Source organism: Lepidochelys kempii, chromosome 4 (genome assembly GCF_965140265.1).
Source record: "Lepidochelys kempii isolate rLepKem1 chromosome 4, rLepKem1.hap2, whole genome shotgun sequence".
In the NCBI taxonomy this organism is placed as follows: Eukaryota; Metazoa; Chordata; order Testudines; family Cheloniidae; genus Lepidochelys; species Lepidochelys kempii.
The window spans coordinates 56,973,789-56,986,811 of record NC_133259.1 but is presented as its reverse complement, the minus strand read 5'-3'; the positions used below and the strand labels follow the sequence as shown (position 1 = coordinate 56,986,811).

The window sequence follows — 13,023 nt, the reverse complement described above, 5'->3', positions numbered from 1 at the left end:
ATTCCAGCCTTCTTAAAAGGTTTCATATTATTTTCTCACTGTAAAGATTTTGTTTTCCAGACGCATCTCTTTGGCTAGTCCACGCCAGATTTTCAAAGCTTCCAATATGACCCAGCGGTGGCAGCACAGAGAAATTTCAAACTTTGAATATCTGATGTTTCTAAACACCATAGCTGGTAATGTACTCCTTCAATTTTCTACTTCAGAAAGGAAAATATTAGTGGATCAGTTACTGGTAGCACAGTCTCTTCAGGACATGAGGATAATGACTCACTGTTAGATTCACTCCTATGTGTAAACTTTCTAAAAATAGACCTTTTCCCATGCAGCTTATAGATCATATTTTTTTTTCAGATTAAAATATTTCAGTGATGATCCAAGTACCCCTAAAATGCATTTTCTTTATAATCAGAGGTAGAAAAGTTTACATTGAACTCAACTTGAACAGGGTAGCCGAAAGTGCAGAAGGTCCTGGCAGCAGTGGAAAGGCAGGGAGGAGATAGTGGCCTCTTTACTATTACCATTCTTTTTTCAATACTCTCAAAACTATCTAGCTCTACCTATGACAAAACAGGCTCACCTAATCCCAATGTCTAAACATGACTGCAATCTCCTGTTTGTTGATGAATCATGAACACTCAGTTGGAGAGACTGAATGCTCCCATGGGCAATAAATGTCATTGTTATTTGGAAAGGGTTTGCCAAGTTCACAACCACTGCAGTCCTGGGAGGCCAATCATCTCCTCCCACAGTTGATTTATTCCTCAATCAGGGAGCTGATCTAACCCCTGCTCTAGTGTCTGAAATACTGCTTACCTACGCTTAGTATATGCTTCATTTAGTATATCTCATTCCAGTAGATTCCAGCCAGGACTTAATGCAAGACACTATGCTGAAGTAAGTTGTCAGGGATAAAAGAACAGTACATCATTAGAAGAACACAGGCTGGGACAACTATGTGGAATATTATTTTCCCAAATATCTTGCTCTCAAAGTATTATGAAACCGCTCAATTCTCAATCGCCATTATTTGTGGCTTAGACTACACTGAAAAACCTGCTAGCATAGCCCCAGACCTAGATAGTATGGAAATAATGGCTAGGAATAAACACCTCAACTCCTACAAAGCACATTTCATAAATCAGTCTGTCCTTAATTAATCGTTGCCTCACAGATGCCAAGATGCTGGCAGCTTTTATAAATAAGAGGATTGAGTTGATTTCATTGCAAGCTTCCCATCCAAATGAGATGAGTTGAACCCTTTCCTAAGGCAAACTAGCTTGGGATCCATGACACAAATTTTTCGCATCCAGTGAATGATTCCATGCACCAGAATCCTTACTGCTGAGGAGAGGGGTTGTAATGAAATATCGAGAGAGCAAAGTGAGGTAGTGATACCTGTTGTTTAACCTAGAAGGAGTAAAAAAGATAATGAACAAAGGGAAGGCTAAACTATTCATGTTTGGGGTAGCAAGGCTCTCTTTACGTTTATTAAACACACACCTACACCCATCAGGCAAGGTGGCATTTCAAAAGGCCTGAATCTGGAGCTTGGCTATGGACCGGGCTGTGCCTGTCTATAAGAATGGGCTCTGGAAGCTCCAATATCCTGACCAATGTACACCTACTCCTTCCCGAGGCAACCTGGAGGTGGTATTGTGTGAAGCATCCCATTCTGCAAGAAAGAGATTAATGAAGTTGAGAGAGTTCATAGAAGAACAAAAATAATTTTCTAGGGACTTTGAAGGGAATGATTAATAAGGAAATAGTAAGAGCTATATACATATTTAAATGTGTAAATATCGTTGGGAAGAATATGTAATGTGGTGTATTTGTGTTATTGTTGGGGTAGTGGGATAAAACCAAGAAAAGAAAATTTAGACTGAGTATTAGGAACCATTTCCTGACAATGAGATAGATTAGGCTGTGAAATACTCACCCTGGGAAAGTGGTAGAAACGTGTCACTTGAGACTTTTGAAAGAAGACTGGACAAAATACTAAAAAATGTATTGTTGGAAGGAATCTTACATTGGCAGGAAGATGGTTTGAATTATCTAACTTTTATGATTCAATGAAAAGCAAAGACTATACTTTCATGATATATAAACATAATATCATATCTAAAACTTTGCAATGTATCCATCAAAAAAAGAACTAGAAATAATTTTGGTAGCACATTTTGTTTTCACCAGTTTAGTTCAACTGATGGACTAAATTAAGCACAAATATAGAAATGAAACTTAAATACTTCAGGCCACATTTTCCAGTCTGTTTTTAAGTGTTCATATGGTCAGTGGAGAATTCCCTTTATTCATGTGAACTTTCTGATGATGGAAAGTTGGTGGATGTGACTTTATCTTGTGCCAGTGTCATGCAGCTCAAAATCTAAGATCTGCACCTCTTCCTTCTCCAGTGCACCCAAGTGTGGCACAACTGGAATGGAGAATCTGCCACTTTATTTCTATGCACAAAGGTCATTGGCCTTTTCTATTCCTATAGTCAGTTCAGTTTAGAGTAGCCTAGGAGATTAGATTATAGATCTGTACAAAAACCAAAAAATAAAAAGATACATATAAAACCGAATGCATTTAACTGTCACTTTTTATAGCGTGCAAGAGAGTTGACAATTAAAATTGAATGAACTGCAATATTTAAAATGGAATACTGGCAATCCAATAAAACTTTTTCATATCCTTTTCAACAAAGAAAATTCAGACATTGCAATTGTAAAAGATTTATAATAAAAAAGCATTTCTTGTGGTGGTTATCAAATTATATAATAAATCATATCTCCAGGGTCAGTATTTTGTTTAACTCTATTGCCTTTAAATAAAGTGGTGTTTCTGTTTTCACCAGGACGTACTTACAATGACTTAAATCAGTATCCCGTATTCCCCTGGGTTATCACTAACTATGAATCAGAAGAGTTGGATCTTACGCTTCCTAGCAACTTCAGGGATTTGTCAAAGGTATTTGTCATCAGAGATGATAAGTTTTCAGTAACTGTCACAGTAGCTTACATTTTTTGTACATATCTTTTTCCATGTTTGTGAGATATATTAATACTGTTAAATGCACAACCATTAGCAGAATATCATATTTACACACAGGTACCGCTAATAGGTAGAGGACCAACTGTGTTTTATGGGAAAATGAGTTATTGGTATGCATAGTTTCCACTGATACCATTTTAAGACTATTTTCAATAGAAGATGCCTTCAGTTATTGAACATACATGCAATTAGTTTGAACATTTTTTTTAAGTTAGAAACACAAACAGAGAAAAGCATGGATGGTAAGGACTAAAGATCAGCCAAGTCCATTCATTGTGTTTTTGATGAAAATCCCTTCTTCTTAGTTGGTAGATCCTGTGATGGTGTTATGCCTTAAGTATTTCCTCGGTCACATCCTTATTCCCAGTGTGTAAATAAACTATTTTCTCTGTCCCTTTAGGTGTCCCCTTTAAGTACCATAAGTACCTACTGTAATGAAGCTAACTTTTTTTCTCTCCAGAGACAACTTTGTCAATTCGATATGCCTTTCTTCATACAACTCTTCCTCCATACCCATAAATTAGTCTTGCTGCTTTTTTTGTACTTGATTGAAACTGTTAAGGTATTCTTTCTTAAGTGAACGATGTGGGTACAATATTGCATTTTGCAAAAGTGGTCTCATTAAGCTTTATTCAGTGGAGTCATTATCTCTCTTGTTTTATACTTGCTCTCTCCATTTATTTCAGCCTCATGGACGATATGATTTATTTGCAACTTCCATACACTAGACCATAACTTCCATATGGTAGTATAGTATCCTAAGCTGGTTTTCTGTGTGTCTTGGTTTCATAGGACTGACTCAAAACATTCTAATTTTATTTAAATTGCTAGTGCATTAGTTTATTGAATGTCTTGGTGAGAGCTAGGTAAAAACCATTCCATTATCCACTGCCCTTCATTCAACAAAGTTTTGTCATGTCTTCAAAAGAATTCTGTCAGATGATTCTGATCATAGCCACTGCTGGATATCACTTAATTTACTTGTAGAACAGTTAGTATGGTTTGCTCCCATTATTATATTTAGAAATTTACACTAAGAAGTAAGTATTGAGGGATTCTGTGAGGTCTTACCTTGTGATTTCGTGTGCACATATGAGCATTGCTGGAGTTTCAGCTGGTGAGGTGTGTGTGTGTTTAAATTCTAATTTTAGCTTGCTGATGTTTATATTCCATAAGATTTTTCTAAATGTCAAAGTTTATAGATATTTTTCAGTAAAACTTCTTGGGAAATATTTCTTATATTACTCCTACCTACAATGCCAAAATTATACACTACTGCCAATTTGGAAAAATACTAGCGGGAAAAAATGATGTTCAGTTATGACACTCAGGAGAATGAAATGCAAACTCAGGGATGGATTTAAAATGGCATTCCACAACTTTATTAACATTTTAACTTTAAGCCAGCTCCTTCCCCACCTTCTCATGATCCTAAATTTCAGATATTTACTTGGGTTCAGTGTGCTATTAAAAGCCCTTATGTAATACAAATTATTATAAATAATAACAATGCCATATTAGCAACATTCAGAGTAGGCCTCTAACTGCTAGGATTTGACTACCTCTTAACCCTCTGTCCTTTGTACAAGGAATGACAGTACACATAAGAGGTGTACTGCTACGAATTAAGGTCTCCTTTTTGTTCCTGGAAGCTAATAGGGTCCAGGAGTTACTACATAGGTTCTTACTCATGTTTACCCTAGGATCTGGTGCCTTTGAGCCTCTGACCTGTACTGGATAGTAGTCAGAAGTTATTCTTCTTCTTTGAGTATTATCCCTATGGGTGCTCCACTGTAGATGTCTGTGTGCCCCTGCGCCTGTAATCAGAGATTTTTGGTAACAGTGTCCCATTGAGCCCGCACATGTGCCCTCCCTCCCTCTGGTCTGCCTCTTAGTACTGCATGGGGGAACCCAACTCACTTCCTTCTCTACGCTTTTGGCCTCAGACAGAATGAGAAGTCCTCCCTTCCTTATCTGTGTTATTAGCATAAGTAGTGTTTGTTTTTTTACCTTTGTTCTCCTTAAAAGTAGTTAGGCTAGTGATTATTTTATTTTATTCCTTGGGGATATTATAATTAAAAAAAAAAAAAAAAAAGAAGCCACCAGCAGACTCCCCCTGGAAGGGCTTGTAAAAAGAGCTCCTCTGAGCAACTGGCCAGCCAGAGGCGTTTGCCAGTGTGGCCATCTTGGCACCGATCCAAACACATGGTTCCGAGTAAAAGCGGCTACCTTGGTAGATACCAGCAGCTCTGAAGCAGGCACCTGAAAATGGACCTCTTGCGGTGAGCTCTGCTCTGTGGCACCGTTCTGGTCCCTGGAGAGGGCTTCTGCAGTCATGCTCTGAGGCTGGAAACCCTACTGCCCCTTAAGGAGACGGGACAATTACCATACCATCTCTAAAAGAGTGACACAGAGAAACCCTTTGGTACCAGGTGCAACAGAACTCCCATCTAGGAAGTGTTCTGCACCATCCCAACCATTGATACTGACAACATGCTACACACACTCCTCTGTGGTACCACATGAGCCCATGGTAACACACATGCTCTGGATCTCTGGAGACCTGTGGCCTCAGGACCCAGGGAGGGACAATTACCGTACCATCTCTAAAACAGTGGCACCAACAAACTTTCTGTACTGGGCACAGCAAAACTCTCATTTAGGGAGTGCTTTGCCCGACTATCGGTACTGATAACATAACACGGACACTCTGTGGTACCAAATGAACCCATGGTACTGCGTGAGCTCTGGTACCCTGGAGACCTGACGATTAGGGAAGAACCACAATCCCCCAGAACCCTGATATCGAGCGCATCCCAGCACCCAGAATCGCTCTTGACACCGGGCTGTATGCTTCCAATACCCCAGTCAGCGCCACCTTTACCCTGACGAATCTGACACCGGCCAGGAGGAAATCATTTCTCTGGCCGCTCATCATGGTCCACTACAAGGGTCCTCCCAATTCCATCAACAAACCTACAGTCATGCTACGGACCCCCTGAGGTAAGGCCACCGCCCATGCCTGCCTTCCTCCCTCCCTCTCCCCCCCAAGACCATATTGTAATTCTTGGGCGACATACACACATGTCACAATCATCCACAGTATCTCTCGGGGAGAATCCACCAGATGGTTTGCTACAGCCTGGCTGTCCAGAGTACCTCAGTCAGTGCAGGAGAGAGCTTTTTCGGAACAGGAAAAAAGAACCCGAAGAGGACGCTTCCCCTTCAGCACACTTCTCCTCATCTCTCCCAGATGAGGCTGTGCTGCCCACCCCTCATCACTAGGTGAAGATTTTAAGAACTTTCTGGATCTTACCAAGAGGGTGGCAGACGAGCTGCAGATTCCCCTACAGAAGGTGGCAGATACACATCACAAGTTGGTGGAAATTCTTCACAGCACTTTCTCATGTAGAATTGTCCTCTCAATTAATGAAGTGATTCTAGATCCTACCAAACTCATCTGGCAGACACCAGCCTCCATCGCACCAAGCAGCAACAGAGTGTAAAAAAACCAACCAAACAAAACAAAAACAACAACAACAACAACAAAAAACCCAACAACAAAAACCCTACATCTCTACCCAAAGAGGCAGACTTTGTTTTCAACATCTGCAACCCAACTCCATCATAGTGGATGTGGTTAATGCATGAAGCAAGCAACATAATGCCAAGCCAACTCCATACGATCAGGCTTGGCAAGATGGCATATTCGTCAACAAGATTACAGTTTAGAGTCATAAATTACCAAACTGACATGGCCAAATGAAATTTTATTAATTATGGGAAACCTAGTGTGTTTCCAGAACATTACTGGAAACAAAAAAAGAACAGATTCAGGCTATTCTTAGAGATGGTCAGTTAGTAGTCAGACTGGTCTTAGAGACAGCACTGGATGTAGCTGTTACAGCTGCCCACCCAGTCTCCATGCCAGTGGTACTGAGGCGGGTTGTGGTGTTTTTTTTTGTGTGTTGGCTACTCCTCTCTATATCGCCCAAAGAGCTACAGAATTCCAGTTTGAAGGGCCAAACTCTCTGCAGAGAAGACAGATTTTCTTTCCACATCCTGAAGGATTCTCAGACCACGTTACACTCCTTAGGAATCTACATGGTGGGACAGAAGAGAAGATATACCTCTCAACTGCACCACAGGTCACAATCTTCTCAATACGCACCATCTCAGTGCTGTTATGAGCCACAGTGTAAGAGGACCAGGGCTCAAAAATAGGAACAGTCTGCACTCCAGTCTGTGACATCTCAAACTGCCTCTTATAAGCACTTGAATGAGCTGGTTGAGGGCCTGAATAATGATACCTTACAGCATCAGCTGCCATCTATACACCTGTCACGCCTCTCAGAAGTCACCTTGCCCTACTTCACAGAAATTAGGACCACCTCTAAAGCAAGGAGATTGATTTCTAGCCCTGAACCTACATTTCAAGCTCCCCTTCTCACAGCCCCCATTGGCCTGGAGTGGCAAACCGTGGCCAGTGGGAGCCGCAATCGGTCGAACCTGCGAATGTGGCAGGTAAACAAACTGGTCCGGCCCATCAGGGACTTTCCCTGAGCAAGCGGCGGACCAGCTTTGAGAACCACTGCTCTACAGGGCTCTGTGGTAGAGAAAGAACTGAGTGGGGTTCGTGCTAAATAGCCTCGAGGCAGATCACGAGGGAGGGAGGGCACATGCGCGGGCTCAATGGGACACTGCTACCAAAAATCTCCGATTAGAGGCACAGGGGCACACAGACGCCTACAGTGGAGCATCCATAGGGACACACATCTCGAAGAACCATCATTACTGCACAAGGTGAGTAACTTCCTCTTATGAACTCAATTTATTGAACTTAGTACTTTAAAATTGTTATCTTTTTTATTCCTTATTACTCTAAAACTGGGCCATCAGGGAACTGCAATGAAGGGAAAGTAACCCACCAGACATCTTGCCAACCTTTTCGGAGGGAAAAATTGCTTCCTGGTACCCAAAACTGGTGATATGGAGTAAAAGGCAGCCATTTTGGGTAGTGGAAACTGGTTAACTTAGTGGGGAAGTTGGAGGAAAAAATGAGAGTTAATTGAAACCTGATTTCTTCAAATGTATATTCATTATGATGAGTTTTAATTATATGGCAAGTGTACAGGAAAAGGAACCAGACAGTTTATAGCAAAAAGAATCTAAAAAAGGTGAGAGGCACAGGAGAAAATATTTTTAAACATCTTATTTTTCCTTTTATCCTATGTTGTCCTGTTTTAAGTTGTTTAATTAATTAACTGAGTACCGATCTGCTTGAAAATCTCAAGAAAAGTCAGTCTTTGACTACAGATTATGTGCTGTAAATTTAGGGAAGATGCACTCTGTTCTTTGTACAAAACAAATAGGGAGGAATCTTTCAAGTGCAAAACTAAACCATTCTCAATGTAGAGGCAATATTGTGCTGTTATAATATTAATCAATGGAATTGATAAATTTGACTAATTAGCTAACTTAATTTGGCTAACTGTATTCTTTCTTGAAATGTTTGATTGACACATAATCTTACATAGATTTTTATATTTTGACAACTCTTTTGAAGTTAAAGAATCAGTAATTTTGAAGGAATTTTAGTTGTGTAATAAGCGCTTTATTGATGCTTTCTAGATGAAAAACTACCTTAAAATGGAATTGATTATGAGTACATATTAATTGAAGGCTAAAAAATATTACAGGGATGTTGAAATTACCTCACCTCAGTCCCTGGAAAAATCATGGAGCAGGTCCTCAAAGAATCAATCCTGATGCACTTGCATGAGAGGAAAGTGATCAGGAACAGCCAGCATGGATTCACCAAGGGAAGGTCATGCCTGACTAATCTAATCACCTTTTATGATGAGATTACTGGTTCTGTGGATGAAGGGAAAGCAGTGGATGTATTGTTTCTTGACTTTAGCAAAGCTTTTGACACGGTCTCCCACAGTATTCTTGTCAGCAAGTTAAGGAAGTATGGGCTGGATGAATGCACTATAAGGTGGGTAGAAAACTGGCTAGATTGTCGGGTTCAACGGGTAGTGATCAATGGCTCCATGTCTAGTTGGCAGCCGGTATCAAGTGGAGTGCCCCAAGGGTCGGTCCTGGGGCCGGTTTTGTTCAATATCTTCATAAATGATCTGGAGGATGGTGTGGATTGCACTCTCAGCAAATTTGCGGATGATACTAAACTGGGAGGAGTGGTAGATACGCTGGAGGGGAGGGATAGGATACAGAAGGACCTAGACAAATTGGAGGATTGGGCCAAAAGAAATCTGATGAGGTTCAATAAGGATAAGTGCAGGGTCCTGCACTTAGGATGGAAGAATCCAATGCACCGCTACAGACTAGGGACCGAATGGCTAGGCAGCAGTTCTGCGGAAAAGGACCTAGGGGTGACAGTGGACGAGAAGCTGGATATGGGTCAGCAGTGTGCCCTTGTTGCCAAGAAGGCCAATGGCATTTTGGGATGTATAAGTAGGGGCATAGCGAGCAGATCGAGGGACGTGATCGTTCCCCTCTATTCAACATTGGTGAGGCCTCATCTGGAGTACTGTGTCCAGTTTTGGGCCCCACACTACAAGAAGGATGTGGATAAATTGGAGAGAGTCCAGCGAAGGGCAACAAAAATGATTAGGGGTCTAGAATACATGACTTATGAGGAGAGGCTGAGGGAGCTGGGATTGTTTAGCCTGCAGAACAGAAGAATGAGGGGGGATTTGATAGCTGCTTTCAACTACCTGAGAGGTGGTTCCAGAGAGGATGGTTCTAGACTATTCTCAGTGGTAGAAGAGGACAGGACAAGGAGTAATGGTCTCAAGTTGCAGTGGGGGAGGTTTAGATTGGATATTAGGAAAAACTTTTTCACTAAGAGGGTGGTGAAACACTGGAATGCGTTACCTAGGGAGGTGGTAGAATCTCCTTCCTTAGAGCTTTTTAAGGTCAGGCTTGACAAAGCCCTGGCTGGGATGATTTAACTGGGAATTGGTCCTGCTTTGAGCAGGGGGTTGGACTAGATGACCTTCTGGGGTCCCTTCCAACCCTGATATTCTATGATTCTATGATTATTTCAAAACCAACCTGCATAAACCCCAAAAATTGAGATTTAAGGGTATAGTTAAAAGAAATCCAAACATACTGAGGTAAGAAACGTATAGTTAAAGCACTGAAACAAGCTTAATTCTGCACTGTAGTGATGCCATGCAATAATCATGTGATTATGATTAAGCCATTTTAAATATTTTAGATTCCTGATTAAATTGAATTGACTTTTAAAGATGCATTTGATTTTTATCATATTTTCCCTTAATTATATCACTGTAGTGCTCCTGTCCCAGTTTTCCCTGCCAGTGTTGTGAACCTAAGAGCCACTTATGTCAACTGGCAAAGGGCATACTCCACACACTGTTGTCAAAATATTCAGCCAAACAGTGACTTGTAAGATGTCATGTAAAAACTGGTGGCATCAGAAATATCAAGAATTATAACATTCAAAAACCAGTTGGAGAACACTTCAGTCTCTTTGGTCACTCGATTACAGACCTAAAAGTTGCAATTCTTCAACAAAAAGCTTCAAAAACAGACTCCAACAAGAGACTGCTGAATTGGAATTAATTTGCAAACGGGATACAGTTAATTTAGGCTTGAATAGAGATTGGGAGTGAATGTGTCATTACACAAAGTAAACTATTTCCCCATGTTTATTTCTCCCCTCCAGCCCCCACTGTTTCTCAGACATTCTCGTCAACTGCTGGAAATGTCCCACTTTGATTATCGCTACAAAAGGTTCTCTTCCCCTCCCCCCCATTCTCCTGCTGGTAATAGCTCACCTTAAGTGATCACTCTGGTTACAGCGTGTATGGTAACACCCATTGTTTCATGTTCTCTATGTATATAAATCTCCCCACTGTATTTTCCACTGAATGTATCCGATGAAGTGAGTATAGCTCACGAAAGCTTATGCTCAAATAAATTTGTTAGTCCCTAAGGTGCCACAAGTCCTCCTTTTCTTTTTGCGAATACAGACTAGCACAGCTGCTACTCTGAAAGAAATATCATTGTGTAATAGGGTGACCAGATGTCCCGATAAAATCGGGACTGTCCCAATTTTTAGTTCTTTGTCCCGCGTCCTGACCGATGCACAGTCGGGATGCCATTTGTCCTGATATTGCGGCTTTGTCCGCTCCGACGGTGTTTTGTTTGTTTGGGTTTATTTGCTTCGGTAACTCTGGCTGCTTTTTTTTTTTTTGCTTCACTCATGTGTCCCAATATTTTGTCCCTTACATCTGGTCACCCTGTTGTGTGATGTATGTACATGTTGTGAATAAAGTTACGTATATTTTCTGGAGATCTGTTTTGGAAGCAGTTGATAAACAAACCTGCCCTTGACAAAGGAATGTAGATTTCTGTCTGCCTGGCTTGATTACAAGTGAAGGACAATGAAAAAACATTTATATCTAGAGTAAACAAAGTGGTTAAGCCAATTGCAAAACCAGACTACCTGAGGATGAGGAAGGGACTTGGTGCCTGAACAAGCAGCAGGGGAGTGGATTTTTTTCTAGAGTTACTTTTCAAAGAATACATTTCAAAGGGTTTCTGGACTTTGAAGAAAAGGGACTCTCCTATTATCCATCACAAAGGACAAAGAAATCAGCACCTACTGATTCTGTGAATGGTGGATCCTACTGCCTGAAGGGCTGGACATGCTTGTAGCTTGATGTAAGTGAGAAAGATGCTTAGGGAAAGATTGTAACTTGCTAAAGTTAGACACGAGAAAGTGTGGGGTTTTTTGTTGTTGTTGTTTTTTTGTTAACTATACCTGTCTCTATTTTTCTCTTGCTTAGGATCACTTAAATCTATGTTCTTTATTAATATACTTATTCTTAGTTTTACTATAAAGCATCTCAGTACTGTGTATTAAGGCAAAGTGCATGTCCTTAGCTGGGCTAACAGGCCTGTGTGTGTGTCTGTATATACTGTATTTTTGGATGCAATGGACTTAATTTCCATGAGTGTTCAGTGGGAGGGACTGGATATTACAGAATGATGTCTAGGGGAACTTGAGAACTAGAGTTCACTGACTGTTACGTACAAGGTAAAGTTTAGATAGGCAGAGTCTTGGGGAGTTTGATGGTAAGGTTGACAGAGTATAGTAAGGAGCTGTCATATAGTTTAAGCTCCAGCAATGCCTTCTCTTGCTAAGGTGGAGCAGTGACACAGTGGCTTATTGTTCTGGGTTCCCTGTGGCAAGTGTTACAAGTGTCACCTCAGTCTGCGGTGAAGCCAAGGTAGAAGTGCCATGAGAAACTTTTCAAGCGCTGAGAAGTGACAGCTGGACACTACTCTGTCACTCAGAACTCTGGTTTCAGAGTAGCAGCTGTGTTAGTCTGTATCTGCAAAAAGAAAAGGAGTACTTGTGGCACCTTAGAGACTAACCAATTGATTTGAGCATAAGCTTTCGTGAGCTACAGCTCACTTCATCAGAGCACATGATCAGTCTCTCTCATACCACTGAGTTGTTACAACCAATAGATTATTCTCATGCAAATTAATTACAGAGGAAAAGGTGGTGATTGGTTGAGTTACCTCTGATGCTAGAAAGGCAAATGCAAGAATTACATGAACTTCTCTGTAGCCTATATAATCATAGAAATTGATATCAGTCATTATTAACTTCTTAATTATAACCTAATTTCTTCAACTATACCATATGCTCAATATTTCTATTAATTTTAACTATATGGAAAATGTCTGTTTTTCCATTAAGATAATTTGGCACAAAGAAAAAACTGGCAAAAATACTAAATTTTTTAAAGGGCCTGGTTTTTAATTAGTCTTTAATTCATAAACTGACAGATTTACTTGTACATTCTCAGAAAATTCATTTTGTACTTAAAGTACTGTAAGTTTGGGAAGGATAGAGTGTATTTTTCTTAATAAAATATAAGTTGAATCCCTGCATTTAAGTGCAAA

General features: G+C 40.4%; 1 protein-coding gene across 4 annotated transcripts in view; it reads left to right on the top strand.

The window, feature by feature from the left end:
• The window catches only part of LRBA (LPS responsive beige-like anchor protein), a 559,255-nt gene that overhangs the window by 364,187 nt on the left and 182,045 nt on the right, over window positions 1–13,023 (top strand). For all 4 annotated transcript variants that reach the window (XM_073341330.1, XM_073341331.1, XM_073341329.1 and 1 more), the window contains 2 exons: window positions 61–176; window positions 2,858–2,970. In XM_073341330.1, coding sequence (XP_073197431.1) covers window positions 61–176; window positions 2,858–2,970 — 229 coding nt within the window. The remainder of the gene's footprint in view (window positions 1–60; window positions 177–2,857; window positions 2,971–13,023) is intronic.